This window comes from Serinus canaria, chromosome 25 (assembly GCF_022539315.1).
Source record: "Serinus canaria isolate serCan28SL12 chromosome 25, serCan2020, whole genome shotgun sequence".
NCBI classification, from domain to species: domain Eukaryota; kingdom Metazoa; phylum Chordata; class Aves; order Passeriformes; family Fringillidae; genus Serinus; species Serinus canaria.
The window spans coordinates 9,512,588-9,540,087 of record NC_066338.1 but is presented as its reverse complement, the minus strand read 5'-3'; the positions used below and the strand labels follow the sequence as shown (position 1 = coordinate 9,540,087).

At 55.7% G+C, this 27,500-nt stretch overlaps 4 protein-coding genes across 6 annotated transcripts; 2 read left to right on the top strand and 2 right to left on the bottom strand.

Annotated features, from left to right (window-relative positions):
- Window positions 1-905: 905 nt before the first annotated feature.
- Window positions 906-6,041, bottom strand: IL4I1 (interleukin 4 induced 1). Its single transcript, XM_009100242.4, has 7 exons — window positions 5,896-6,041; window positions 3,787-4,001; window positions 3,161-3,273; window positions 2,786-2,987; window positions 2,374-2,442; window positions 2,010-2,143; window positions 906-1,823 (listed from the first exon to the last, which is right to left on the bottom strand). Exons 1-7 carry the CDS (start codon window positions 5,906-5,908, stop codon window positions 1,007-1,009), a joined length of 1,563 nt encoding a protein of 520 aa, XP_009098490.1. The 5' UTR covers window positions 5,909-6,041; the 3' UTR covers window positions 906-1,006.
- A 2,799-nt stretch (window positions 6,042-8,840) lies between these two features.
- LOC103824936 (zinc finger protein CKR1-like) lies at window positions 8,841-11,824 on the top strand. 2 transcript variants are annotated; one of them, XM_050984045.1, is made up of 3 exons: window positions 8,841-9,064; window positions 9,470-9,605; window positions 10,116-11,824. In XM_050984045.1, exons 2-3 carry the CDS (start codon window positions 9,518-9,520, stop codon window positions 11,411-11,413), a joined length of 1,386 nt encoding a protein of 461 aa, XP_050840002.1. In that variant the 5' UTR covers window positions 8,841-9,064; window positions 9,470-9,517; the 3' UTR covers window positions 11,414-11,824. The 2 variants fall into 2 exon arrangements, with proteins under 2 accessions (XP_050840002.1, XP_030083682.2); XM_030227822.2 differs by having other exon boundaries at window positions 8,861-9,064; window positions 10,119-11,824.
- A 2,821-nt stretch (window positions 11,825-14,645) lies between these two features.
- On the top strand, window positions 14,646-21,125 carry LOC108963837 (E3 ubiquitin-protein ligase TRIM7-like). Of its 2 annotated transcripts, none has more exons than XM_050984025.1 (7): window positions 14,646-15,311; window positions 17,100-17,186; window positions 17,471-17,719; window positions 18,152-18,174; window positions 18,278-18,393; window positions 18,663-18,695; window positions 19,734-21,125. In XM_050984025.1, exons 1-7 carry the CDS (start codon window positions 14,805-14,807, stop codon window positions 20,258-20,260), a joined length of 1,542 nt encoding a protein of 513 aa, XP_050839982.1. In that variant the 5' UTR covers window positions 14,646-14,804; the 3' UTR covers window positions 20,261-21,125. The 2 variants fall into 2 exon arrangements, with proteins under 2 accessions (XP_050839982.1, XP_050839983.1); XM_050984026.1 differs by having other exon boundaries at window positions 14,648-15,311; window positions 17,492-17,719.
- Window positions 21,126-21,511: 386 nt separating this feature from the next.
- Window positions 21,512-27,038, bottom strand: LOC103824935 (zinc finger protein 692-like). The gene is made up of 9 exons (XM_018925496.3): window positions 26,863-27,038; window positions 26,613-26,661; window positions 26,370-26,504; window positions 25,771-25,899; window positions 23,529-23,582; window positions 23,220-23,298; window positions 23,012-23,126; window positions 22,522-22,621; window positions 21,512-22,119 (listed from the first exon to the last, which is right to left on the bottom strand). The coding sequence occupies exons 1-9, from the start codon at window positions 26,888-26,890 to the stop codon at window positions 21,765-21,767; spliced, it is 1,044 nt and encodes a 347-aa protein (XP_018781041.1). The 5' UTR covers window positions 26,891-27,038; the 3' UTR covers window positions 21,512-21,764.
- Window positions 27,039-27,500: the final 462 nt, after the last annotated feature.

Genomic DNA, 27,500 nt, shown 5'->3' with positions numbered 1-27,500 from the left:
CACCTTTTGAACTCTGATTTTCCCATTGCAGTCGGTGCTGCACGTGGAGCTCGGCTCTGTTCCGAGCTCGAGGCCCAAAGAACCCCACCTGCAGCGCAGATGGAGTTTCCAAGGCCACGGAATTTCGGACAATTAGGAACATAAGACAATCGAGGGCCTCCTCTGTTCTGAAACCAGCCGAAGACGGGGAATGGGAGCTCTGCCAAGGGTTCATTTGTCAGATTTGCCATGAAAGGGTAGAAAGGTCAGAGTGAGGAAAACTTCATTTACTTCCTCATTTTGGGACCCCTCCCCATGAAAGGGACCACTGACCCATTTTGAGGAACAAACTATGCTTGCTTAATGGCTTTTGAACTAATTACCATGTGGAGAGGGGAATGGATGTACCAAAGTTGTGAATATGCATTTGTATTTTGGGTGTTCAGTGCTTTAGAGATAAAAGGGATCACCTGTAAATTGGGGTGTGTGTTTGGGAGTTAATCCACAACAAACAAACCCTTTCTAACTCTAAACTGTTAGTTTTTGGGTATCGGTACTAGATCAGTATCCATATTGGGAATGGGATGTACCAAAGCTATCAATATCCATTTGTATTTTGGGTATTCAGTGCTTGTAGAGATAAAAGGGATCACCTGTAAATTGGGGTGTGTGTTTGGGAGTTTTCCCACAATAAACAAACACTTTCTAACTTTAGCTGTCAGAGTTTTTGGGTATCGGTACTAGATCAATATCCATATTGGGAATGGGATGTACCAAAGTTATCAATATCCATTTGTGTTTTGGGTATTCAGTGCTTGTAGAGAGAAAAGGGATCACCTGTAAATTGGGGTGCGTGTTTGGGAGTTAATCCACAATAAACAAACACTTCCTAACTTTAGCTGTCAGAGAGTTTTTGTCCGGCACAGTTGGGTATCAGTACTAGACCAATATCCATATTTTAATAAATCAAAAGGACCAGATTCACACTGAGTGGTTGGCTCAGAGCTCTTCCCTTCCAATGGTTGGCTCAGAGCTCTTCCCTCCGCGTGCGTGCCCCCAGCCCCTCGCCGTCGGCCTCGCCGCTGTCGTGGTGGATGTTGCTGGCGGCCCTGACGGCCGATTTCATGGCCGTGTCGATCCAGGCGTGGGGCTGGGCCGTGTGCTCCCCGGCAAAGTGCACCCGGCCCTCGTGGGCGAACAGGGCCTGCGAGTAATCCACGAACTGGTACGGCGTGAAGGCAGCGAAAGCCCCCAGGGCGTGCTGGTCCAGCTGCCACTTGAGGATCACGTGCTGGTCGCAGGTGTACTGCAGGTACTCCTTGCTCACCTGGTGGATGTCCGCCAGGTCTTGGAGCACCACGTCCAGGCACTTCTCGTCGGTGAGGGGCAGGAAGAACTCGGCGTCGTTGTTCCAGGTGTAGGAGGCCAGGATGACGCCCACCCCGCTGGAGAAGTTGTGGCTGGGGTAGTAGATGAAGCGGGAGGGGCGGTCGGTGACCGAGTACCCGCCGCGGATCCCGTCCCTCTCCCAGAACCTCTCGGAGCACGCCAGGATAATTTTGGAGGCACTGGCGTAGTTGATGGAGCGCAGGGCGTGGGCCTTGGCGGGGGACAGCGGCGGCAGGAACTGGATGTGCCTGGTAGCTTTGGCACTGGAAGTGACAAGGACGTAATCCGCAGTGATGATGGTGGGGGCCAGCGTGTCCGGAGCTCGGTAGAACACTCGGACTTTGTCGCCCTTCGTCATGATCTTCTCCACGGTGCAGTTGAACTGGACGACGTTGGGCAGAGCCTTGTGGAAGGCTTTGGGCAGCTGGTCGAACCCTCCGGTGATTTCATCAAAACTGGAAGGGAGGAGAAGCGGGAGGTGTGGGAAGGGCGCTGAGGTTTAGGGCGTGTAAAAACCTGAGCTCTGCTGGAGACACCAGTGGAGCTTGGAGGCCCCATCGAGGCGCCAGTGGCTCCTGTTTGGGATCCCTCTGACGTTTCCCGTTGTGGGAACTGGGTTGGGCTGAAGGGACAACACTCACGTCTCTTCAGAGAAGATGTCGAAGTCCCACAGTGAGGCGAGGAAGGACAGGTAAAACCCCGAGTCCTCATTCAGCAGGTCACCGATCATCTCAACAGCTCCTCGGCTCAGCTCCCCCACCTTGATCAAATATTCCTGGAGATCCCAGGAGGAGAGACACAGCCTGAGGCTGTCACCTCAGCTGGGGCTCCACTGGAGCTGTGCTGGCCCCTTTCTCAGCCTTTTTTAAGTAGAAGGGATCATTTATCAGGGAAAAGCATCCAAAAGGTGACAGAGTGACACAGACAGACCCTTCTCAAAGCAGGGAGAGCAGGTTAAGTATCAAGAGCTGGTATTAAATCTGCCCTCGAGCCCAAGCCCATTACCTTGGTGGAGAAGGAGTCGTGTTGAGCCAGATATTTCCTGCAATCAGTGGTCTGGAACTTCTTAAAAGCCTGGAGAAGAAACACTGATATATTCACTGGAAAAATATCCGTTTCCAAGAGTGCTGCCCAAAATTCTCTCAGGATTTCAGGGTTTGGTAACCCCTGGAGCTTCTGGACATCAAGTTTCAGGCAGCTGTGCCTGGGCACGGCATTTTCTGCTCATCCAGGTCCTGGTGGACTCCTTCCAAAGGATTTCTTACGGACAAAGAGGGGTTTTGCAACCGCCTGTTCCTGTTTCTGAACGAGCCTCTCTGCTTTTGACTCCAAAAGGACCCTGTTCTTCCCCAGGTTATGGCCGAGTTTTCTCCAACTCATCGTTCAGGTGAGGGGACGCCATGGGAAAACCTTGTACCTTGCTCAGGACCTCCCGGTACAGCTGGACGGGGCTCTTGCCCCGCTCCGACGGCTTCAGCGTGTAATTCAGGATGTCGGGGTTCCTGTTGACCTCCTCAGCCCTGACCCGAGCACCCTTCAGGAAGTACCAGGTGTTGTTGTCACTCTGGATGAAAGGGTTCAGCTTCAGGTTGAACTGGCGGATGAACTCACGGACCAGCCTGGAAAAAGGGCGGAGTGAGGGCACCAAGAGCCAACCACCAACCCCCCAGCTCTGCCACCAAAGCATTTTGTCCCCTTGGCACAGATGCTGAACCCGGGGAAGCACTGGGGATGATTCGCCCCCCAGATTGGGCCGGTGCCTCACCTGGCCACGGGGAGGACACGCCCTCACCTGTGCTTGCCTGGCAGGCGCATGGCTCCCAGCTCCACGTACCAGTCCTGTCCCTCGGGCCGGTACGTCCGGATCCGCCCCCCCACCCAGCTGCTCCTTTCCAGAATGGTAACCTAGAAAGATTGGGTGGAGATTGGAAGTGTTTGGGAAATAATGGCTCCTTTGAAGTGAAACTCCCCCAAAACCAGGTCCAGAAGATGGGGCAGATCCCCTTCAGGTGGCAAACGAAGCACCTGTAGATCCAAACCCTTCTCTGTTGACACCTCTGCCTATGGGGCATTTTCTCATTTCCCAATTCCTGGGCTGCGTTTGGACACCAGCTCTGGTGAGAAGGTTCTCGTGGTGGGTCAGGCTCAAGCAGGGCCCTGAAAGCAGCACCAATCTGTCCCCGCATGCCTTGCAAACCCTCTTTGAGACTCATGGGTGCCTTGGGATGGTTTGGAATCCCCTGGAGCTTCCGCTGCCCCAAAGACAGAAGGCAAAGGACTCGTGAACCAATGTCAGGGGAGATTACTGGAGACAAATCCCCTTCCCTTCCTTCAGTGGCTGAACCACGGCATTTCCCTTTCCCTGGAAGACCTCTGGAGGAGGGAAGCGAGCCCGGGGGAGCCCTGTGGAATTCCCACCTTGTGGCCAGCGTCGCGGAGCAGCTTGGCCGCCGTCAGCCCGCCGATCCCCGCGCCCACCACCACCACGTGGGCCGGGCGGGCCGCGGGCTCCAGCCCATCCTGGACAATCTGCAGCAGCTCCTTGTAGTCCTGGTCATGGAGACAATACTCGGGAAAGCACGGGAACCGCTTGGCGCTCAGCAGACCCGCCAGCAGCAGGATCTGGAAGAGGGCTGGGGAGGGAAGAGGAGAAGGGAAGGCAACAACGTGGCGCTGGCACACACTGGCTCCAAGGATGTCGGCATCCAAGACCTAAAAAGAGGAGCTGGGCTGGTTGTGAAATCCCAGCAGGCCCACCCTGGAAGGTGCCAGGAGATGTCAGTGAGGGTGATTCCCGTTTTCTAAGAGAAATCAGCCCATCGAGGATTTCTTAGCTCTCCAGACTCATGTTCTGCTCGCACAGCTGCTGTGGTGAGCTGCCAGAATGACTCTGACCTTCTTAGAATAAGCTCCAAAGCTTTCAAGAACAGTAATTAGTGTCACTCATGTGCAAAGAATCGAGGCACCTTGTTGTTCCCAGTGACCTTTCCCATACCTGGGTGATTTGGGGAGTTTTTATGTGAAGGGTGGAGGGAAAAGACAGGATTGGGCAGATGGATCTGAGGGAGACTTGAACAGGCAGGAGAGCTGGAGATAAAATTTCACAGAAAGGCGGATGAATTGGAGGGACGAAGAGAGATGGGATTTATCTTCTTTAAAATTCCCTAATTAAAATTTTTCTACCTAATTTTAGAGAAGAGAATTTTACTCTCCTTCAAAATTCCCTCCTCTAAAAATCCCCTCCTTTAAAAAATCCCTCCCAATTTAAAATCCTCTCTTTTAAAATTATTGTGTCTTTGAGATGCCCACAGGGAGCAGCAAACAGACCCAAAATGACCATTTCCAGCAAAACAGACTCAATGTTATTTAACATTTTCACAGTGAAAGAAAATTTGGGCTGAGAACCACACTCTGTCCCATCCTGTCCCTCCCTGCCCCCCTGCCTTGGGGTTTTCCTGGTTTTGGTTTCTGTTTTTCAAAATAACTAAAGAGCAACTTTTGTTTTCTTTTCCTTCTCCTGAGTGTTACCAATTTTATTCCAGGGAAAAACCAAAAAACTTTGGAAACTCTTCTTTGGGTAATTCTTACTGCTGGAAAATCCCTGGGAATTGTGGGGTTATTTTGGATCTGCCACAGATCTGGGGTGGATCTGCCAGGAATCCCCCTTGGAGCCTTTACCCTCCAACACCTGAGGCAGGTGTTTGAACAGCCCCTGGAACTGGCCAAGACACCAACCACGAGTGTGACAAATGCTCAGGAAGAACCTGCTGCAGAAATCCTGTAAATAGCAGGATAAGGTTGGATTGACCTGCCCTGGGCTGGAAAAACCCCATGGACCATTTGGGAGATCCTGTTTGGAGATCGGAGCAAATATCCTGGGACCAGCCCTTGGAGGGGTCAGCTGGATCTCCACCTTCCACCTGGTGCTTTTTTTGGGGAGATGTGGAGAATCTCCACCTTCCCTCAGGTGTTTTTTGGGGAGATGTGGAGAATCTCCACCTTCCACCAGGTGTTTTTTTGGGGGAGATGTGGAGAATCTCCACCTTCCCTCAGGTGTTTTTTGGGGAGATGTGGAGAATCTCCACCTTCCCTCAGGTGTTTTTTTTGGGGAGATGTGGAGAATCTCCACCTTCCACCAGGTGTTTTTTTGTGGGGAGATGTGGAGAATCTCCACCTTCCCTCAGGTGTTTTTTTTGGGGAGATGTGGAGAAACCACCAACTGGGAGCATGGAGGCATCCTGCAGGATGGCCCTCAGAGATTCTGAGCTCGTTGTCAGTGTTTCCTGAAAAATCAAGATCACCCCAGACCTCAGATTGGACGGGAGGTCTCCCCCTGCCCAGGGTCTCTGGAGCTCCAGGTGACCATGGAACACTCCAGCTGGAAAAAGGGAGGTTTGTGGTTTGTGGTTGTGCTCCGGGGAGGAGGCAAAGAGATGGAACCAAAACACCAAGCCCAGCCAACAAAGACGAAAGAAATCCAGGAAAAAGCCCACTGAGACCTCAGGACTGAGGGGATGAGTCACTCACCAGTCCCAGTCATCGCTCCAGGAGGAAGATGAATCCTCTGCTGAGATTGGAATTCATTTTATACCCCAGTTTAAGAGGGGGAAAAAAAAAAAAAAAGGAGCAACCTGGTGCTTCCAAAAACCCTCTGCCAATCAGTGCAACCCGGAAGGGAGTGAAGTGTGATTTGTCATCAGAAGGGGAAGCAGAAACTGAGCAGAGCCAGTTTCCTCTGCTGGGATTTTTCCCCCGTTACTCACTGGAGTCAGCTGTCCACTGCAAGTTTTGGGGTGGATCATGTTCACCCTGACATGGTGACCGCACCCGGCTCCACCAGAGGCAGCAATTTCCCCGAAGGGAACAATCAGGTTTGGGGTTTTTTCCTGGTATTGCACAAAGACGGCTGAAATCTGTTCAACCATCATGGGCATCCTTCTGAAGCATGGGGAGACCTTGAGCTGGCATTCAAAATACGATTCCAGGGATGAAAATGAGCATTTCTGGGGAAAATTCATCTGCTGGATGCTCCTAGGTGTTGCCAGTTTTGGCTTGATCTCCCCTGCATTATAACAGGGGAGATGAAGAATTGTTTGGGTGGGAAGGAGACCTTAAAGATCACCCAGAACTTCGGTGAAATGGCAAAAACTGGGTATTTTTCTAGAAATGAGACCAGTGTTTTTCCAGAGTGGAGACCTTGGACTTGCCAAAGCGCCATAAACTCGTCTGAGGAACCTTCTCTTCCTTCTTGGACCGGGAGCTCCTGCTCGGAGCCCTCACCACGCTTTACCCTCTTCAGTCCCCACAGAACTGTGGGGTTTCACTAAATACGGTGATAAAACATCTCAGGGTGAAGGAACGTGCAGCCAAACGAAATTTAGGGAGCATTTTGGAGATTCTTGTCAAGGCTCTTTGCAGATTGCATTTATGGGATCTCCCAGTTCAGCCGGAATTGTGGAATGGAAATCGGGGGCTTGTGGTGAAGTGTTCAAGGGATGCCCTCAGGAGAAGCCACGACGTGGGGCTTGCCCAGAGTTTGGTGGTGTGTGGGGATATTTTTGTGGTTCCTGCAGGATTCCCAGTGCCACGCTCCTGGCTGCGCTGGTTTGAAGTTAAACCAGCAGGAGAAATCCCTTGTGAGAGACTTTGAGTCACAGTAACAATTTAATAGAAAAATCACAATAAATGCAACAAATACAGAAAATTGGCTTAAAACCACAGAGTCAGAGTCCAGCCTGGTCCCTTTGAGCAGGGTGGTGGTCACAGTCTGGTTAAGCTGTAGGTTCAGGGCTGCTGAAGTGATGGCTGCAGTTTTAACTGGTGTCCCAAGTCTTTATATCACGAGATGATTTGTCTTTGAGACTGTATGTGCTCAGATTCAGGTGGTACATCCCCAGGCTGGGGAGGTTCACGATGCAATGATGCAGTCCTGTGAGTCATAGGATGTTTTTCTGGGGTCCTTGATGGCTTCTTGACTCCTTCCAAACAGTTGTCACTGCACTGTCTTGGGTAAAATTGGGTGACAAACACCTTTGGGAAGTTTCCTTCTGAGAAAAACTGAAGGACTGAAGGTTTTTCTTGAATTTCTTGAATTTTTTTTTCTTGGAGCATGTCTCCATTTAGGAAAATCCATCTGCTGGATTGGAAAAAAGTACAAGTATCATTTTTTGGGGGAAAAACCCTCTTGGTTTGGGTCTGGTTTTACGTTTTATGATTTGTGGTTCGCTGGTTGTTCCTCTGTGAGGTGTCAACACTGAACTTCCAAAACCACACATTTTCTCCAAGTGGAAAAACAAATCCTGACAGATTTGGGAGCTGCACAGTGAAACTGGCCCAGATGCACGTTCCCAGGAAGAGCAGAGAGTTTGGAGTGAAGGCAGCTGGTTTCACACTGCCCTGATAAAACCTGGATTAACGCGAGTCCCAGCAAGTTTCTTTGGGATCAACCTCAACAATGGGAACTTATTTTCTGGGCACCAACAATCCACCAGTTGCAAAAGTTGTCCCTCCCATCTTCCTGCTGCCATCTGCTCAATCCCTGAAGGTGACGGGAAGGTGAATTTCCGCCTGGCACCAGTTGCACCACAAGGCAGGCAATCAGAGGCTGGGAGAAGGGATGGGGATTTCTTCCCAAATTGCTCTTTTCTGGTTTTAAGGTTGGCTTTTCTTAATGGAAAGAGAGAAAAAAACCCCCGGGGATTCATTCCACACGTTGTGTGGGACATCATGAGCGTGTTGGAGGGCACTTGGAATGGAGGAGGGCGCTCACCTGGGAGATGAAGAAGGACTGAGCTCATGTAAAGCACCAGGAGGGAAAACCCGGCGTGGATTTATTAATGAGATAATTAGCCTTAATGAGTGTCTGGGCCTGCAGGCACAGGTTGGAGAGGTGTGGGCAGCTCCTGGTGAGGAAAGATGCCCTTTCAAAGCCTTTTCTTGTCCTTCGCTTCCTGCTCACCCAGAGGATTCCCTGGATACACCTGCCGCACGCACTCGTGCCACTCTGAGGCAACACTTTTGGGATTGGGGGCGTAATGCAAGAAATAAATGCAAGAAATGAACTCCTCCTCCCACGGAGGAGTGTTTATTCGTGGGGTTGTGATAAGCAGCTCACCTGGAGTTCTGAGGGGAGAAAACCCACTTGTTTTCACCATGAAAACACCATCAGGGCTATTTTTCCAGGTGGAAAACGCGAATTTCTTCCTGCCTGCTGCTGACTGGGGACCAGCAGCGTCCCCTCTCTCACCCGGGGGGGATCCCAGCGAAACCCTCCCCAACAAACGATCCATCCCCGCTTCTGCCATGCCAATCCTCCCGGCAGAGCTTCCAGCAGGGTCCCCAAACCCTCCGGGCACCAACCTGGGGGGACAGCGCGGGTGAAGGGGCAGGAGCAAGCGGGGCATCGCTCCCGCGTGTTCCCGCGGTTCCGAAGGGTCTGCGGGAGGTTCGGGGACGGGTTTGGGATCGGGTCACCTCTAGAGGGCTCTGGCTGAGCGGAGCTGCGGCTCAGCCGCTCCTCTCTCCCTCCCGGATCCCCGCTCGGGCTTCCGGAGCCGCGCTCGGCATCGCCTCCATTGTGTCCTGCTGGGGGAGGCGAGGGGGGCGAGGGGGGCTCCGGGCATCGCCCCCTCCCTCCGTGGGAACGGAGGACGCTTCTCACAAGGAAAAGCCCTGCGGAAGCCGGGGACGAAAGCAGGTAACGGGGCGAAGGAGGGGTAGGGATTCGGCTCCCAGCGGGGCTGGAGACGGCCGCGGGGGCCGTTCCCGGCAGCAGCGGCGCCTTTGGGGAGGGGACAAGGGACAGGCAGGATGGAGGGGGAGCCCTGGGCCCCGCAGCGATGGGGATGCTCCTGGATGCAGCCCCCAGGGCCCCGCCGCTGATTCCAGGGGAGGGGGGAACCGGGAGGAAGAGGAGGATGCTGCGGGACGGGGTCTGCCAGAACGGCGGGGGCGAAGCAGGGACCCTCCTGCCCCGCTCAGATTAGTCCTGGGTGGAGGGACGGTGAAAACCCGGCATTGCTCGAGGTGACCACAGGAAAAGCGTGAAATCTCGAGCAGGGAGCTCTGTGTGGGGAATTCAAAGGGTTTCTCCTCCCTGCAGGGGATTTTGGGGAGCCCCGAGGGAGGAACCTGCGTTGTTCCCTCTGCCATGGAGCCCTGGGTGCTGCTGGATCCGCGGCAGAAGGCTCTGTACCTCGACGTGATGCACGAGAGCTACGAGACCCTCATGTCCCTGGGTAAGGATACCCCAAAAATCTCTTTCCTTGTTGTACGTCCCCCTGTCCTTTCCTTGCTCCAAGCAAAGCAGTTTGGGAAGAGGGGAGGAGGGATCTGGGCAAGTTCCCAGGGAGATTTCCCCAAGCCCCAGCCCTCTCCTTATTTATTTTTCTTCAGGAAAATGTTATTGATCTCTCCTATTTTAAACTGAAAATTCTGGCACTGGAGTGCCCTTGGCATCTCCACGTTTCCAGTTCAAACTGGGATCAGGTCCGTGCTGTGTCTCTCTTCCTCCTCTCTGGGAGAACAAGATTTTAGGGGGAATCTTGTTGTTGCTGTATTGTTTTTAATCCTACTCCTCCTCCAATCAGGGCCACGTCCTTACCTTTTCTTCCTTCTCCTGTTTCTCAGCACCTCAAGGGCTGATAAGTGAAAAAGCAAAATTTTTAAGGAGAATCCTGTTGCTACTCCCATTATTTTAAATCCTGCTCCTCACGCTTTCATCTTTTCCTGCTTCTCCCTTTTCCCAGCAGCTCAGGGGCTGGTGAGTGAAAAAGCAGTGGAGAAAGGAGCGCCGGAGAGCAGTGCTGGGCACTCATCCCACAGCCTGGAGAGGGAGAAGCCCCTGGGCTCCAACCGGCGCAAAGCGAGGCGCCCGGACAAAGCGGTGCCCCCCAAACCCACCACGCTCCCCAAACCGGGCCGCGCCAAACCCCTGCGTGGGAAAGGACCGGCCCGGGAGCGGCCGTTCGGCTGCGCCGACTGCGGCAAGAGCTTCCCGTGGGCCTCGCACCTGGAGCGGCACCGGCGGGTGCACACGGGCGAGCGGCCCTTCGGCTGCCCCGAGTGCGGCGAGACCTACAGCCAGAGCTCGCACCTGCGGCAGCACCGCCGCACCCACGCCGGCGACCGCCCGCACAAGTGCGGCGACTGCGGGAAGCGCTTCGCCGCCGCCGCCGAGCTGGCGGCCCACGGCCGCGGCCACGCCGCCGACAAACCCCACAAGTGCGACGACTGCGGGAAGGGCTTCGTGTGGGCCTCGCACCTGGAGCGGCACCGGCGCGTGCACACCGGCGAGAAGCCCTTCGGGTGCGCCGAGTGCGGCGAGGCGTTCAGCCAGGGCTCGCACCTGGCCAAGCACCGCCGCAGCCACGCGGGCGAGCGGCCGCACCGCTGCCCGGCCTGCGGGAAGACCTTCTGCCAGAGCTCCGACCTGGCGCGGCACCGCCGCACGCACCTGGGCAGGAGGCCCCTGCGCTGCGGGGACTGCGGGAAGCTGTTCCGGACGGGGCCGGCGCTGGCGCGGCACCAGCGGTGCCACGGCCGGGAGCACTTGCACCGCTGCGGCGACTGCGGCAAGGGCTTCGTCTGGGCCTCGCACCTGGAGCGGCACCGGCGCGTGCACACGGGCGAGCGGCCCTTCCCCTGCGGCAGCTGCGGCGAGCGCTTCACGCAGAAGGCGCACCTGCTGCAGCACCGCAAGACGCACTCGCCGGAGCGGCCCTACAAGTGCGGCGACTGCGGGAAGCGCTTCGGGGAGGCGTCCCTGTTCCTGGTGCACCAGCGCGGCCACGCCGCGCACAAGAGCTACACCTGCGGCGACTGCGGGAAGGGCTTTGCCTGGGCCTCGCACCTGGAGCGGCACCGCCGCGTGCACACCGGGGAGAAGCCGTTCAAGTGCCCCGAGTGCGGCGAGGGGTTCAGCCAGGGGTCACATCTCGGCAAGCACCGCCGCAGCCACCTCCCCAAGGCTGCGGGGCCCTCCCCGGGACACGGCCCGCTGGGGACACGCCTGGAGCCCGCAGCAGCGAGGAGCCCTAAGGACTGAGACACCCCTCGGTGCCATGGATGTGGAGAGACAGCTGAGGGAAGCTTGTCTTGGGCACCAAGTGACACTTGAAGGGCACTGGGGTGGGTGACAGAGGTGCTCTGTCGTGGCACAGGGTGGGATTTATCTGCCCTGGTGCCTCCCCGCAGCGACGGGTGAATATTTGCCCCTGCTGCAATCCAGACCCCAGCAAAGGCACAGCCTGGGGGAGAAGGAGCCTATTCCCGAAGGAAACAGCGCTCGGCTCCATCAGGGAAGGGTGGGGGAACCAGGGCTGGTTCTGATACGAAGATCCGGTGGTGTTGTGCTGCCAGCGGGTGGGAGGAGGGGATGGAGGGGGCAAGATGCTCAGGGTGAGCAGGAGGCGCTGGCACAGGGCAGGAATAAACGGGGAGCCCCGCACCTCACCGACACCTGCGTCTCTTTGTGCTCCCACCCGAGGCTTTCCCTGCTCCAGGCACAAGCACTTCCTTCTTCCCCAGACACAAAACCATGCCGACACAGACCGAGGGGTTTTGCTTCTTGGCTCATCTGCCTTCTACTTTATTAATTGTCACTCCAAGCCCAGGAAACCTGGCCTGGCTTCTCCAGCATTCCCACCTTAACGCATCCCAACCGGTCCCTTTGTACACCCCCAGTAGAGGTGGATTTTGGGGTGGGGGGTGTGTTTGGAATTTTTTATCATTTTCCTCCTTCCCTGGGACTGGAGGGAGGAAAATCCCAGACCCTGAGGGGTGGATGGAGGAGAGAGGGACAGGGATGGGGAAAAACAAGCCATTTTTATGATTTTTCTGCCTTTTTTTCCACATCCCAACCTGAATCTCCCCGTTACCAGCATGTCCAGCTCGGAAGGTGCTGTCGGCAAAGCCCGCCCCACTCCCCTGCCCCTTTATTTTTCCCAAAAAAAAGGGAGGGAGGGAGGGAGGGAGGGAGGGAGGAAGGGAGGAAGGAAGGAAGGAAGGAAGGAAGGAAGGAAGGAAGGAAGGAAGGAAGGAGGAAGGAGGAAGGAAGGAAGGAAGGACAGGAAGGAAGGCAGGAAGGAAGGAAGGAAGGAAGGAAGGAAGGAAGGAAGGAAGGAAGGAAGGAAGGAAGGAAGGAAGGAAGGAAGGAAGGAGAAAAGAAAAGAGTGGCCGAGGCCCTCTGGTGGCAAGAGCTTCGGCTCTGGGTAGACATGAAAAAAAACAAAACCACTTAGCTCAGGGAAGAAAAAGCTTATATTGCTACTATTATTATTAATAATTTCATCATTATCATCATTATGTAGCCACAGGCAGCACTGTGCAGTGCAGGGCAATCAAATCAAAGTGTGGCAAGAGAATGAGGAGCTTCAACTTGGAATTAAAATAAAACAAAACAAAACAAAATAAAATAAAATAAAACTGGAGATTCCCCCAGCCAGGATAAGTCTCCAGAGGGGGCAGGTGAACCCTGAATGATGAATAACAGACAGGGTCATAAATAGTTTTTTTTTCTCTAATAACACTTTGGAAACCCTTTCTGAGGACCTGGATACACAATAAAAGCAATTCCTAAGAAACATCACAGCAACATTTGGGGAATTTCGCATTATTTCCTTATTTTGCATCCTCAGACCTGCTCATAGAAGGGAACGTCTTGACTGAGTTCTGTGATCACGTCCTCCTTCCTAAGCCCAACAAAAACTCATTTTCGGGGGCAGAAAAGATGCAATTAAATGTTTGAAGCGAGCAATCCAAGATTTTACAGCAAATCTGGGCCGAAACGTCGTTTTCTCCTCGGGCCCGCTCCGCAGGCCTTGCCCCGCGACGGGGCCCTGAGGGCCTGGCTGCCCTCACCCAAGATGGCGGCCGGGCCCTCAGGCCGCGGGCGCCATCTTGAGCCGGGCCGCGCGGGCGGCAATGGGGAGCGCCAGGCCGCGGCCATTTTCCCTCGCGCCCTGCCTGAAGGCGAGGCCGCCATTTCGGAAAAGGGCAGCTCCGCTCTGACCCCGAATTAAACATTTTTAACCCCAATTTATTCCCGTTCCCGACCGTACGGTGACAAAATGTTTCCTCCCCGAAGCCAATCTCATCAGGGACAGTGAGGAAATGTAAAGAAAAGCAGGTAAATGGTGCTGTTGTGCTCTGCATCTGTCTCATGGGGGAGGCATTGGTCCCTGCAGGGATATAAAAATCCCTAAATCCTCTAGGAAAGGGCTGATGGTGGTTTTGGGGTTGTTTTTGTACGTGTGGAGGTTTTTAATAATTGTCCCCTGAATTCAGCTTCCTGGAGTGGATTTCTAATGCTTGTCAGAGACACAGGGCAGAGAAGGTGATGCTGTGAAAAGAAAACCCTCCACTCTCATCCCCTCATGCCAGAAGTCCCCAAGATCCTACAGAAATCCCCAAAACAACCATAGGGCCCCCTGCATGCCCTGCCCTACTCTCAGGGATCTGGGATGATCCTAAAACCTATAGGGACTGCTACCCTCCCAGCACCCTACAGCGACCCTCCACCCTGCAGTGACCCCAAAAAAACCCTATCCACCCCAGTAAACCTCCTTAATCCTACAGGAATACCCCAAGCCATCCTATACACCTTGATACACCCACCATAATTCCATTGGGTCCCCCAAAAAACCGCATCCCCCAAACCCCATAGTAATGGACCTCCAAAATATTCTGTAGACGCCTATATCCCACACCTATTGGAAGTGATATGCAACCTGCACCCCATAGGGAGCCCCCCTGTCTGAGCAGCCTGTAGGGGACTCCTGCTCTTTCCTAGTGCCCCATAGACCCCGATACCCCTCCTCAAATCCTGCAGGGACCCCCAAACCCCTCCTCAAATCCTGCAGGGACCTCCAGACCCCTCCTCAAACCTTGTAGGGACCCCCAAACCCCTCCTCAAATCCTGCAGGGACTCCAATACCCCTCCCCAAATCTTGCAGAGACCCCCAAACCCCTCCTCAATTCCTGCAGGGACCTCCAAACCCCTCAGGGACCGCCAGACCCCTCAGCCGCCCCCAGGCCGCTGCTGTGGGCCCTCACGGCCGTCGCCCCCCGCCCCCCCCCGCTCCACGCGACCCGCGCACAGCAGCGCCCTCTTCTTCTGCGCAAGCGCAACTACACTCCCACCCAACGCCACGCCCCCTGCCCGCGTCCATTATATACTAGGAGCGCACTGGCCGCGCCCACCTCATTACATACAGTGCAAGCCACGCCCGTTTTACCATCCTGCGCAGGCTTAACCCCGCCCCTTTCCCCGGCGCAAGCGCGGCACCGCCCCTCGACCGTCCGTTGGGCGGCGGAACCGTGCGGAGGGGATCCGCTGAGTTTGGGGACTCGCTGTGGGCACCGGCGCCACGACCGGCACCGCCACCGGGCTCGGAGCCACCACCGGGCTCAGGGCCGCCACCGGCACCGCGGCCGCCATGGAGGCGCCGCCCGCGCCCCCCGCCGCGCCGCCCGCGCCCTGCAGCGCCGCGCGGAGCCTGCAGGACGAGCTGACGTGCCCGGTGTGCCTGGAGTACTTCAACGACCCGGTGCTGGTGGCCGAGTGCGGGCACAACTTCTGCCGCGCCTGCGTGACCCAGTGCTGGGAGGACTCGGCGCGGCGCCTCTGCTGCCCGCAGTGCCGCGAGCCGGTGCCGCAGCGTCTCTTCCGCCCCAACCGCTCCCTCGGCAACATCGTGCACATCGTCCGCCAGCTGGGGCTGCCGCCGGGCCCCGCCGAGCCGCCGCCGGGGCCACCAGCGCCGCCGCTGCCCGCGGCCGCCCCGTCCGGCCCGCCGGGGCCGCCGCGCTGCCCGCGGCACGGGGAGCCGCTGCGGCTTTACTGCGTGCAGGACCGGCGGGCCGTGTGTGTCGTGTGTCACCTGTCCCGCGAGCACCGCGCCCACACGGTGCTTCCCGCCGAGGAGGCGGCCCACGCCGCGGAGGTCAGTGCCGGGAACCCCCCACCCGCGCAACTCTTGGCTCGGAGGGAGGAGAGGATTCCCCTCCCGGGGCAACGCGGGGTATCGGGACCCCTTCCCCGGAGGGCAAGAGCACTGCGAGTCCCCTCGGAGTGTTGGGGGGCAGTGAGGACCCCTCCCGGGTCTTTTTTGAGGTGCAGGAAGAAATGGGGGATACAGTAAGCGGGGAAACACCCCAAGGAGATCTCACGAGGTGGGGGTACCCCGGGGACTTCCTCCTCCTTAGGGAACCCCCAGTTCCACGGGGAGTACAGAAATGAGCCCCCAGTCCCCCCCACGGGTGGGGTGCAGTAAGAGCCCCTCCAGGCTGTGTGGATCCCCCGGGGGATTCCCTCCCCAGCTGGGCGCTGCTTCCAGAACTGGGGGCGCAGAAGAACCCGAATCACCCCAAAACACGGACACCCCGGGACGTGGGTGCGAGATCCATATGGGTGGACTGGGACAGTACTGGGAACGGGGTGTCCCCACCTCAGTGCGGGGATGATCGTGCAAAATCCCACCAGCCCCCCGAAATCCAGGACCGAGCTGGAGCCTGGGAGCGGGGAGGAGGAGCGGGGTGTTATTGAATCCCACCGGGCTGATCCCGGGGGGGACCAGGCTGGAAGTGGCGCTGGGCTCCCCTAGGAGCCGCCTGTCCCCCCCCCCATCCCGAGGGAGTGACGCAGAGCGAAAACGGAGCCCCCCCGACAGCGCTGGGGCTCCCCTGTGTCGCGATATGGGGCGTGTCGTGATCGCAGCGGGGATTAATTTGTAGCTGTAAGAGCGCAAAGGCTTGATGTGGGTGGGCAGGCCTCGGAATTCCGGGATCCAGAGGGATCCAAGATGCCGGACGGAGCCGATGTCGCTGCGCAGCGGCAGCAGCAGGAGGGTGGCACCAGCACGATCCCGAGGGATCAGGGGAGGGGATTGTGGGATCATTAACCACCACTTATTAATTATTGTGGTTATTAAATCCTTTTAGAGGGGGTTTTGTCCCGGAACTGCCGTGCGTCCTCTTCCGGGGACGCTCGGGCTGTCCCCCCGCCCCAAATCTGGGATTTTGCCCTTTTTTCTTTTCAGGACACCAACGTCCTTAGGTAGATCCAGGTTGCTCCCTCGGGATTTTTACCCTCTGTTTAACCTACTTTTATGAGCGTTTGATAATCGGTTGTTGCTGAGATCCTCCTTTGTTTTTTTTTTCCCTTGATACTTGGTTTAATCTCATGCTTAAATTTCAAAGGCAGCAACTTCTGGCTCTTACCAGTCAAAATCCTTGTATTTAGGGTTTTTGTTCTCAAATAAGTAGATTCATTTGCCTCCAGGGCTAGCTGCTGTTTGCAGAGTATTGCTGGGGCTTCTCCGCCCTCCGTGGAGGTCAAACTACTTAAATAAGGATGAGTTTAATTAATTTATAATTAATAATTTAATGAGCAGTTTGGAGGCAGCGGTTCCTCCTCTTGGGGGGCGGGGGGGTCCAACCCAATTTTGGGGCACCTTGAGGAGGGGGAATATGGGAGGTAATCCTGGGAGGAGGATGGGGCATCTCTTTCCTCACAGGCAGATAAAATTAATTGACTTTTTTTTTCAGTTTTTGGGCTGGTTGGGGTGAAGTTTGGTGGTTTTGGCACAGCCTTAGGTGAGGGTTGAGGGGAGCAGAGCAGCTGCCAGAAAAACCCCTAGATTGGGTGAATTTGGCCATTTTAGCAGCAGCAGCCCTTCCTTCCTGGTGGCCCACGGGAAGAATTCCCAAGGGATCTGTTGTTGTGCTTTCAGGAGGTGCCCCAGGAGCACCTGAGCTCCCTGAGGAAAGGGCGTGAGGAGGCCAAGGCTGAGCGGGAGCGGCAGAGTGAGGAGCTGCTGGTGAGTGCTGGGAGCCCCATCCAGGAGGGTTCAGGGCATTTCCTGGCTCTGGGAATTGGGTCCCACCTGGTGGGTTCCCCCTCCCCGTGGGAATCCCAGTGAGGAGCTGCTGGTGAGTGCTGGGAGCCCCATCCAGGAGGGTTCAGGGCATTTCCTGGCTCTGGGAATTGGGTCCCACCTGGTGGGTTCCCCCTCCCCGTGGCAATCGCAGCCCCCAGAGATTCTCTGCCCTGGGGTGGCTCCCTGAGCTCCACGGCTGCCCACGGGGGGATTTGCCCTCACAGGGGTTCCCTGTGGAATTGCAGAAGCAGACGGAGGTGGAGAGGCAGAAGATCGTGGCTGAGTGCAAGGAGCTGCGGGCGTTCCTGGAGGAGAAGGAGCAGCTCCTGCTCTCCCGGCTGGAGGAGCTGGAGAGGGACATTGGGCGCCGCAGGGACGAGAGCGTGGCCCGGCTGGCCGAGGACATTGCCCAGCTGGACAAGCTCCTGGCAGAGCAGGGCGGGGACAATGGGACAGGGAGCACACCTGGCGAGGTGGGACTCTGTTAGGTGTCTTCAAAAATTCACGCTTATGGACACAGAAATCCTGTGTGCTGGGCAAAAAGGTCCTGATTAGAAGGACAAAACCTATTTGTGGGGATGAAAGTTCCGTCGATGGGGACAAAAAAGTCCTGTAGGTTCCATTTATGTAGGCAGGAATTTTCATTTATGGGCAGAATATTTATTTATTTATTTATTTATTTATTTATTTATTTATTTATTTATTTATTTATTTGGGAAATAAATTTACTGGAGAAAAAAATTCTACTAGCGGGGTGAAAAATTCCATTTATAGATACAAAATATCTTTATGGGAACTAAAGTCCCTTCGTGGGATCCTCCCAGTTTCTGGGGAGGATTTTGACATCCCTGAGATAGGAGAGATGCTGATCCTAACAAATTCCTTGGGTTTTCTTTCCCTTCCAGGGTGTCGTCCCGGCTGGCAGCAGGTGAGTGAACTGGGAGGCTCTGAGCTGGAGCTGGAGCTGGTATTTCCACCCTTCCCAGGGGGAGTTCCTTGATTTTGGGTCCCTGACTCCCATGTCTCTGCAGCCTGGAGAGCTGGATGTTCCTCAAGCCTGAGCCTGGCTTTTCCGAGCTGGAGAAGAAGCTGAAGAGTTTTTCCCAGAAGAGCGCGGTGCTCAAGGAAGTGCTGCTGGAATTCAAGGGTGAGCCTGACGAGAGCCTTCCTGGAAAAAAACACTGCTTTCCCAACCAGAATCCCACATGGAACGCCACCAAAATCAGGGCTGGGATGGAGCTCCAGTTCCCCTCTGGGCTGGCTGGGAGAGCTCTGGGTTGTTTGGGCATTGGCCCATCCCAGGGAAGAAGTGGAAAAGTGATTTCCCTGGGATTTGAGTGTGGAAGTGTGGAGTAGGGATCATTCCCGTGGCTTGGGCAGTGCTGGGGACTCACCTCCTTCCTTGTCTTCCCACAGAAAACCTGCGCTTTGAGCTGGAGAATGACACAGGTGAGGCCATCAGGATTGGGATAACACCTCTCTCTTCTCGGGGTTTGCATGGAATTGGCTGGGGTTTGAGGCTGTGACTTCTCTTTTCCAAGAGATAATGGGGGGATTTGCCAGGATTGGGGGTTACGGGAGCTCTAACCTCCCTTTTCCAAGGGTTAAGGCTGGAATTGCTGGGCTTGGCTTCTCTGTGGGCTCTTCAGGGTGCTAAAGGTGGCTCACCTGGGTCCTTCCCCTCTGGATTGGGGCACAGACAATCGATCAGTCCCCACAAAGGTGGGACAGCGATCCCAGAGGTGACTCATGTGTGTTGGGTTTGGGACACAAACCACGGCTCAAATGGGACTGATTCCACAGGTGACTCACCTCGTGGGTTTGGCACACAGCCCCCGAGTCAGCCCTACCAACCCCACAGGTTCTCGGCATCTCTCCCTGGTCAGAGTGACCCCGAGATAAGTTAGAAAGTCTCTTTTCTCAGCCAGGCGCTCCAAGAAAGAGTCAGAGCTCTTCATTTCTCGGTCTCAAGGTTGTTTATTGGATCTTACTTATAAAATTTTTTCTCCTGTCCAGCCGAGGTCCTCTCAGCAAGACAGTTAGGGGCACTCTGCCTTTTTGTACTAAAAACTACGTGTACAATATTTACAATTACTTCCCGATACCCATCAGCTATGTTAGACAGTGAGCTTCTACTCTAAACCAGTCTAAAAGTGCCAACATCACAGCAGAAGATGCAGGCCAAGAAGAAGAAGGAGAAAGGCTGGACACACCCAGATCCCTCCATCTTGCCCCCTGAACCCCCGTTCTAAAAACCCCAAAAATCTATTTTTTCACCCCATGATAAATTCACTGTCATTCTGCTTAAACTGTCGTGGCTTGCAGATCTTCATATAAGGTTGGTAATTTGCTCCGTGCGTCATAACCAAAACCACAAGCACCTTGGGCTGTGTGCCAGGGTCTCTGAGCCCCCTGGCAGGGGTCTTGGCAGTCCAGGACAGCCAGAGGGATGAGTACAGCAGGTAACCCCTCCCATTTCCCCTGCAGGCGAGCTGTCCCTGGACCCCGACACGGCCAACCCCTACCTGGTGCTGTCGGAGGACAAGCGGAGCGTGCGGCTGCGCGGGGCCCCCCAGGAGCTGCCGGCCCACCCCAAGCGCTTCGACTACGCCTTCTGCGTCCTGGCCTCCGAGGGCTTCTCCGCCGGCCGCCACTACTGGGAGGTGGAGGTGGGAGACGGGGAGAGCTGGGTGCTGGGCGCCGCCCGCGAGTCCGTGCGCCGCAAGGAGAAGGTCGACTTCGCCCCCGAGGAGGGCATTTGGGCGGTGGGGCTCAACTGGAAGGGCAAGAATTGGGATCAGTACCAGGCGTTCACCTCTCCCGAGACGCCGCTGTCCCTGTGCGAGCGGCCGCGCAAGATCGGGGTGTACCTGGACTACGAGGGCGGGTGGGTGGCGTTCTACAACGCCGACAACATGGCTCCCATCTTCACCTTCACCGCCGCCTTCTCCGAGAGGATCTTCCCGTTTTTCTGGCTCTTTTACGTGGGCTCCTCGCTGTCCCTCTGCAACTGAGCCCGTCCCGCTCGCTGGTGGTGTCACACCCTCTCCCCTGCCATCCTTAGGTTTTCCTTTGCTTCCAAGCAAAACGCCCCAAATCCTGCCCTTGGCTGTTCAGGGGGGATTTTTTTTCCTGTTGCAGTTCAAAGTTTGGAGTCTTTTTACCCTCAAAATCTTCCTCAGGGGTGTTGGTTGATGAGGGGGGGGCTACTTGAGCACCCCCTCCCTGTTGCTGGTTAAACACCCCTGTATAGTTCAATTTTTTTTTTTTCTTTGGAGTTGGAGCCCCGTGGAACAGGCAGAGGCTGATCCCATCCTACTTCGAATAGTAGCCAAAGCTTTGTGTGCCCCCTCCCCCCCAAAATGCTGTGTGGAGAGGAGGGGTCTCGTCCCTCACAGTTTGGACACCGTTGCTTTGCAAGTCATCTTCACCCATCCCATCCTGTCTCATCCCGTCCCACCCCCCTGGGGAAAGGGCCAAGCCCGCCCTGCTGTCGCTGAGTGATCCCCTTTTCTTCTCTATTGCCCCCCCATTTTTCCCCCTCCTCATGTCCCCATCTCCTCCATTGCCCCCCATTTCCCTCCTAGCCCCCCATCGCCCCCCGATGTCCCTCTCCGCCTCTTCATCTCCCCCCCATTCCCCTTCTCATCTCCCCCATCTCCCCTTTGCTCCCCCTAAATTCTGAGCCCCTGGAGTGCCAGGATCACAGCAAGGGGATGTGGATGTTTGGGGTCACCCCAAACTTGGGCTGGGGGGCTTGGGGGGGTTCTGTGTTCCAGGTGTGATCTTGCCCGCTCCCCTTGTGCCCTTCCCCCTGCTGCTGTTCGTGTCCTTTGCCCTGTCACTGTTAGTGGGGAAATAAAAGTTGCTGTGCAAAAACAAAGCCCTAAAACACGATAATTTGGGGGGTTTTGGTTCTGGGAGAGGAGGCAAAGCTGCTCCTGCTCAGGAGGGAATGGAGACAGAGACATGTCCTTGTCCCCAGCTTGCTGGGGTAGAGCACCCAGGGGTTTTGGGGGCACTTGGAATTCACTAAATGGTCCCAGCTTGGAGCTTCCAAGTATCCTTAAGTTCAAATTCTGGTTTAAATCAGAGTTTTTAAATGAAGTTTTAAGGACTGGGAGCTCCCACCCATCCCAGTTTGGGTCCCCAGTTCCTGGGTGTTTGGTGTCTCCACCCCCTCTCCAACCCATTTTCCTGTGTCCAAACCACCCAAATAACACTTTCCTATCTTTTTTCCATAAAAATATGACACCAAATCCCACTTTTACCCAAAATAAGTCTTTATTGAGGATCCACTTGTGGCAATACTGCTGGGTTCAAGGGAAGCTGGGATTTGGCAAAAAAAAAAAAGGGATTTGTCCCAGGGATTTGGCTGAAAACTTGGGATTTCATCTAGGATTTGGCTGAAAAACTGGGATTTCACCCAGCTTTGCCTCTCCCATGTATTTTTGGCACCTGAAGGGTCCAGCATTGTCCCAGATTTTGCTCCAGCCTCCAAACTGGGGGACGAGCCCTCTAGGACCCCCCCTCACCCATCCCCTGCCCTTGGGGTGTGCCTGGATCCCCCCCAACACCCCCCACCCCGTACTCCAGTGGGGTCCTCCCTGTGTCCCCCCCGGTGCCCAGGACAGCCCCCAACAGCTGCAGAGGCTCCGTGGGTCCAGGGGGCTCCGGGTGCTGCTGGGTCCCCTCGGGCTGGGGGAGCCCCCCGGGGTGGCTCTTGCTCTTGTGGGCAGTGACGTTGTCCCGCTTCTCGAACCTCTTCCCACACACATCACACGGGAACTGGTAGAAGGAGTCAGCGTCGTGTTTCCTCATGTGCCAGTTCAGGGAGGCTTTCTGGCGGCAGGTGAAGCCACAGATCTCACACCTGGGGGAGAGTGCAGCCAGGAGTAAGAAAAGCCCAGGGAGAACCGGCCCTGCCACGCTCGGGGCTGGAACGTGCCCTGGGTTGAAGCTCCAGTGCCCTCCTGGCATGAATGGCTTGGACAGGAGTTGTCCTTCGTTCTGTGCCAGCTCATTACGCTGTGCCTACTTAAGCACTGCCCTGGAGCTGAGCCTGGAGCTGCTGGGTCTGGACAGAGCCAGCTCCAAGGGCAGAAACCTTGGGAGGAATCTCAGCCTGGCTTTTGGCTGGAGGAGCTGATTTTGGGTTGAAAAGGGTGGCAAGAGACTCCAAGGCTGAGCAGAGCTGCAGGAATGGGACTGGGACTTACTGGAGGGGCAGGGATGAGACTGTCACTGGCAAGTTGGAAGTGGGACTGGGACTTACTGGAGTGGCTTCTCCCCGGTGTGGATCCGTCGGTGGATGATCAAATTGCTGCTGGTACGGAAGGAGCGTGCACAGAACTCACAGATGTAATCCCGCTTGTCTGGGAGGAAAAGAAAAGGGATCAGGGCTGATCCAGCCTGGAAAAACCTTCAGGGCCCTCAGGATGTGCTCTGGGAGCAGGGAGACTTCCCAGCATGGGAATGGAGAGGATAAGGGAAAGATTCTGGGAGCAACGGGCAGCAGTGATAGCTCCCAGGGATGGGAGTTTGGGAACGGGTGGGGAAGGGGGCACAGGAGGTGTGAGTCCGATGGGAGCAGGTGGAATCCACACAGTGGATGGAGGTGTGATCCCTGAGAGGAGCCACGATCCACACAGGGGAGTTGTAACTCCTACAGGAGGATGTGTAATCCTGGATTACACCTGGATTACACCAGGGAGGTGTAATCCATGGGGAAGGAGGTGTGATTCTCTTGGAAATGCCCCTCTCACCACTGTGCAGCTTCTCGTGTTCCTTCAGATGTTTCTTGAAGTTGAAGGATTTCCCACAGGTGGGCTCAGAGCAGGTGAAGGTTTTCTGGTGCACGTGCTGGTACTTCTGGTGGTGCTGCCGGGGGAACAAAGCTATCAGCTCCCAGTTCCAGCTCCAGGCCACCCCACCCAGGCTCCCCAGAAAGCCTTGGTCTTTGCTGGCACTCACGTTCAGGTACTGGCGGTTGGAGAAGATTTTGCCGCAGCCTTCGAAGTCACACAGGAGGATCTCACGCTTGGCTGCCTTCCTGTTAGAGAAAACACGGGAAAAATCATGATCAGGAAGGAGGAGGAGGGTTGGAAAAGCTTTGGAATATGGATCTGCCCCCAGGTCCCTCCTCCTCACCCACCTTCCCTTTTTCCCACCCGTGAAATCTAAAATGAAGCAAAAAACCCCTTTCAGAGCCTCCTGCCTGTCCTGCTCTTCCAGGGAATGCCTGGGAGCTTCCCTGGCCCCATCCCTCCTCTTTCCAGGTACCTGATCCTCTTGGGGCCGATCTGAGCCACGTCCTTGTCACTCGCCCGTGGCTGCCTGCAAGAGGAAAGAGCCATTTTGAGCCAGGCCCTGGTGTTCCCTCGCTGTCCCCAGGCCCAGAGCTCAGATTCCCGAGGAAATCCCACATTAAATCATCCTCAGGACCAGCATTTCTCCCATTTCCACCCCATGGACAGCAGGACACGCTAGAACAAACACAGTTCAGGCATTAAAATAAGAATAAATTCTTTATTGCTTGTTACAAAACCCTTTTCACATGGTTTGGACGCGTCCCAGGACACTGAAATTGGCTCCCAGCCTGGTTTGATCTATAATTCATCCATAGCTCCCTGGAAACAGCAGCTATTCCTGGCTGTCACCCTGGAATTAAGGAAAGATCCATTAAAAGTGGATTAAAGTGGGGTTTGGGGAGGAGAAATAATGGGATGGTGAGAGATGCCAGTGCTCAAGCATGGATTCAGCCTGGGGCTTGTCCCACATGTCCTGAGAACAGGTTTTATCAGCTCAGGGTGACTTTACCTGGGCAAGGGAGAAGAGAAAAACCCCCTTGACATCTGGAAGGTCCAGCTTTGCTCATAAGCCAGGATTTTTTCTCCCTTTTTCAACTTGCTGTGACAAAAGGGGGGGGCGGAATTAACCAAAAGATTAAAAATATGATCTGTGTCACCAAGCTCAGCCCAAAAAGGGTTGACCTGAAGCTTAGGCTTGGCTTTGGGAGAGGGCAGAGAGCAGCAAGCCCCACTGGTGCCTCAGAAAAGCCACCAGCCTGCAGATAAAACTTTGGACATATTTGGAGGGCTAGACCATGGGATTTGGGATGGAAATCAGGCAGAACCCGAGGAACACCAGGAAAACCCTCACATTTAATTCACTTTTGGCCCCAAAAAGAATGGCCCAGATCGACAGAGACTTTTGTACCCTCACACTGGCTTTGGGAGCCTGGGATCCGCGTGCCCAGCGATGGCAGGGAGAGGGGAAGAGCAAATTCCAGCATTACCTTCACTGGGATTGGGTCTCCAGGGAGGGTGGTCCCTCTTCCAGCTGCACCTGGGGTGGTTCTGGAGCTGCTGGGAGAGGGGAGGGCAGTCAGCATCCAAAAAAAAGGGGCATCCAAAGGGATCAGTCAAAGCTGTGAGGGAGCAGCACAGCACTCACCTGGGGAAACGCTTGGGATGGGACAGTTGGAGGAGTTGTGGCTGATTCCAGGAAAAAGGGGGATTTTACCCCCTATGGTGTCAGAAGTGTGAGAAAATCCATCCAGGTGAGGTGTGTTGGATCCGAGGCCGTGCACAGACCAAGCCCCAACCAAACGTCCCTTTAATGCTTGTGCAAAGCCCCAGTGAGGCCCTGAGGGCTGATTGAAGCTTTTTTAGCTTAAACATTGAATTTTGTGTGCCTGGAGAGGAGAGCTGCTGGAGAAGCCGTGCATCCATCAGTGGAGGAGACTGTGGTGGGATTGATGGATTTTGGGCTGCTCCATCTCCAGTCTGGTGGAGGCTTCAGTGCCCACCACAGGTCTGGTTCAAGGGGTCTTCGTCCCCCTCCACGGCAGCCCCAGCTTTGGCTGCCTCTCCTTGTTCCCTGAGCACCCTGGACGGGCCCCACAGGGGACGGGGTGGGTGACACCAGGCTCATGAAGCCCCTGCAGCGATGTTTGCTCACTCCACACCCAAGGAAACCAATAAACAGCTCTGCCCTGCAGTCAGCAGCATCATGGGCAGGGTTGAAACCCCCCGCTGGGGACACAGAGCTCTTGTCCCAAGGCCAGCAGCACAATCCCAAGATTGTCACGGATGTATTTTATGAAAAATCCTTTTGCCAAGATCTTTTCTCCTGAGAAGCTGAGCAGCCTCAGAAATGTAAGCAATAATTATCTGCTGCTGTAGAATGCAACAGGTGCATCTTTGATCAGTCTCATGTAATTGTTTTTAATTAATGGCCAGTCACAGTCCAGCTGTCTCAGACTCTCTAGTCAGTCGCAAGATTTTATTATCACTCCTTTCCATTCCTTGCTAACCTTCTAAAAAAATCCTTTCTTTCTGTTCTTCTAGTATACTTTTAACATATCATTTTCTTAATATATACATCATAAAATAGTAGATCAGCCTTCTGAAACATGGAGTCAAGATTCTCCATGTCTCATGTCCTGAGACCCCTGTGAACACTGCCACACAAGATGATGGCTCTGACCCCCTCCCCTCATCCCTTCACCTCTGTGACTCACCTGACCCGTCCACTCCTCTCCTCCAAGGGGCCAGGGCTGGGCAGGGGCTGCTCCAGCAGGGGCTGCTCCTCCTTGATCGGCTTCCTGCGAGCCTTGGGCTGGCTCTGGCGTTGCTGTGGCTCTGAGTCGCTGTCGGGGGCACAGAGAGCGGTGGGTGAGGGGGGCTGGGGGCTCGATGGGGCGAGAGATGGGCTGGATGTGGTAGGAAATGAGTTGGTTGGGCGTGGGTTGGTCATGGATTAGACTTGGTTAGACATGGCAGGACGTGGGTTGGACACAGATATGGTGTGACATGGCTGGACACAGCTGGACACCAGCTGGGTATGGCAAAGACTCCCCCCCAGGTGAGACACCATGAAGATGCCTCTCCAAAATTCTGTGCCCTTTGACCCCAGAAACCCTTTAACACCACACGGACATTATTCCCAGCTCCTCCCTGCTCTGCCAGGACAGCTGTAGCAGGACAAGCACATGGCACAGACGTGAGGCCTGAAACCCCTCCAGTGCGGTGCTGGTCTGGACTGGGATGGTATCAGGGGTACCACGGAGTGGCTCCCACGCAGTCCCTGTACCTGCAGGCCCCCTCACAGCTCTCCCACCTGTCCAGGGATGGGTGATAGTTCTCATCTCGCAGGTCATCTGTGTAGGCCAGGTCATCAACCTTGGCAAAGTCCTCATCGTCCTCTTCCTCTCGGGGCTCAACTCCTGGTTCTGCATCGTCCCCCGGGATAGAGCTGCTGGACAACAACAGACAGTCGTGTTGGCCAACGCTGGGGACACAGGGATGGCTCAGACAGGGCCAAATGCAACCATTGGCCTCACCAGGGGATGCCACCACTCACCTCTCGCCAGCTGCTGCCACAGGCCCCGGTTCCAGTGGCACCTGGGGGGCTGGAAGGGGACAGGAGGGTGGTGAGGAAGGGCTGGGAGAGGTGAGGAGGATGCAGAGCTGGGAAGGATGGGGGTGTTGGAAATGTCTGGGGTTGGGGCATATCCTACTGGGATGGTGGAACTGCCCTAGAATTGGGAGCGGAGCTGAAGGTGGGCAGTCAAGGGGGGCTGAGGGCAGAAAGGTGACCTGGAGGAGCTCACCTGTGCCACCATCACCACCGTGTCCCATCTCCTGGCCCTGATCCCCGTCACCACGGGGTGACCTGGCCGTTCCCTCTGCTGCAGCCTTGGAGCCCAGCGTGGCCCTGCGGAGCGAACGCCGGCGCCCAGCGCCCGGGGAGAGGCCGCTTCCCTGGGCTGCCTTCAGCGGGTCACAGGAGGGGCTCTTGGGGACCCCAGAGCCACCCCACGAGAAGCGGTGCCCAGCCACACACTCCCAGACCAGCGGGGCTGCCGTGCTGCCCGCAGCTGGCAGCTGGATGTCCGGCACAAAGCCGCACTCCTGGCCGTGGCCGTGGGACAGCACAACCAGGCGCTGCAGGGCAGCCGGCTGGAGCCGCTCTGGCTCTCCTGGGAAAGCAAAGAAATCTGTGAAAAACAGCCTCAAAATGCTGTTTTGGGGGGTTGGTGGGACACCTGCAAGGCCCTCTCCACCTTCCTCAGGCTATTGGGGTTCTCCTTGTTAAGAGGAACTGTCAAACAGCTTCCCAAAAAGGAGCTTCCCAAAGGGGATGCCAAAAGCAGGGAGCTCAGGGAGGACTTGCCTAGTGCTCGGCAGGGTGAGCAAACCCAAGAGCAGCTCCAGGTGCTCCTCCCGCACCCAACCCAAGAGGAATCCT

Bases quoted from the DNA above. Each gene is read 5' to 3' on its own strand.
- IL4I1 (XM_009100242.4), bottom strand. The intron at 3,274-3,786 runs GTGGGAATTCCA...CAATCTTTCTAG, and splicing joins TCCGCGACGCTGGCCACAAG to GTTACCATTCTGGAAAGGAG. The intron at 1,824-2,009 runs GTGAGTGTTGTC...CCTCCCTTCCAG, and splicing joins GACATCTTCTCTGAAGAGAC to TTTTGATGAAATCACCGGAG.
- LOC103824936 (XM_050984045.1), top strand. From the start codon at position 9,518: ATGGAGCCCTGGGTGCTGCTGGATCCGCGGCAGAAGGCTCTGTACCTC. The intron at 9,606-10,115 runs GTAAGGATACCC...CCCTTTTCCCAG, and splicing joins CGAGACCCTCATGTCCCTGG to CAGCTCAGGGGCTGGTGAGT.
- LOC108963837 (XM_050984025.1), top strand. From the start codon at position 14,805: ATGGAGGCGCCGCCCGCGCCCCCCGCCGCGCCGCCCGCGCCCTGCAGC. The intron at 17,187-17,470 runs GTGAGTGCTGGG...TTGCCCTCACAG, and splicing joins GGCAGAGTGAGGAGCTGCTG to GGGTTCCCTGTGGAATTGCA. The intron at 17,720-18,151 runs GTGGGACTCTGT...TTTCCCTTCCAG, and splicing joins CAGGGAGCACACCTGGCGAG to GGTGTCGTCCCGGCTGGCAG.
- LOC103824935 (XM_018925496.3), bottom strand. From the start codon at position 26,890: ATGGGACACGGTGGTGATGGTGGCACAG. The intron at 23,127-23,219 runs GTGAGTGCCAGC...TTCCCCCGGCAG, and splicing joins CCAACCGCCAGTACCTGAAC to CACCACCAGAAGTACCAGCA. The intron at 22,622-23,011 runs GTGAGAGGGGCA...TTTTCCTCCCAG, and splicing joins ACACGAGAAGCTGCACAGTG to ACAAGCGGGATTACATCTGT.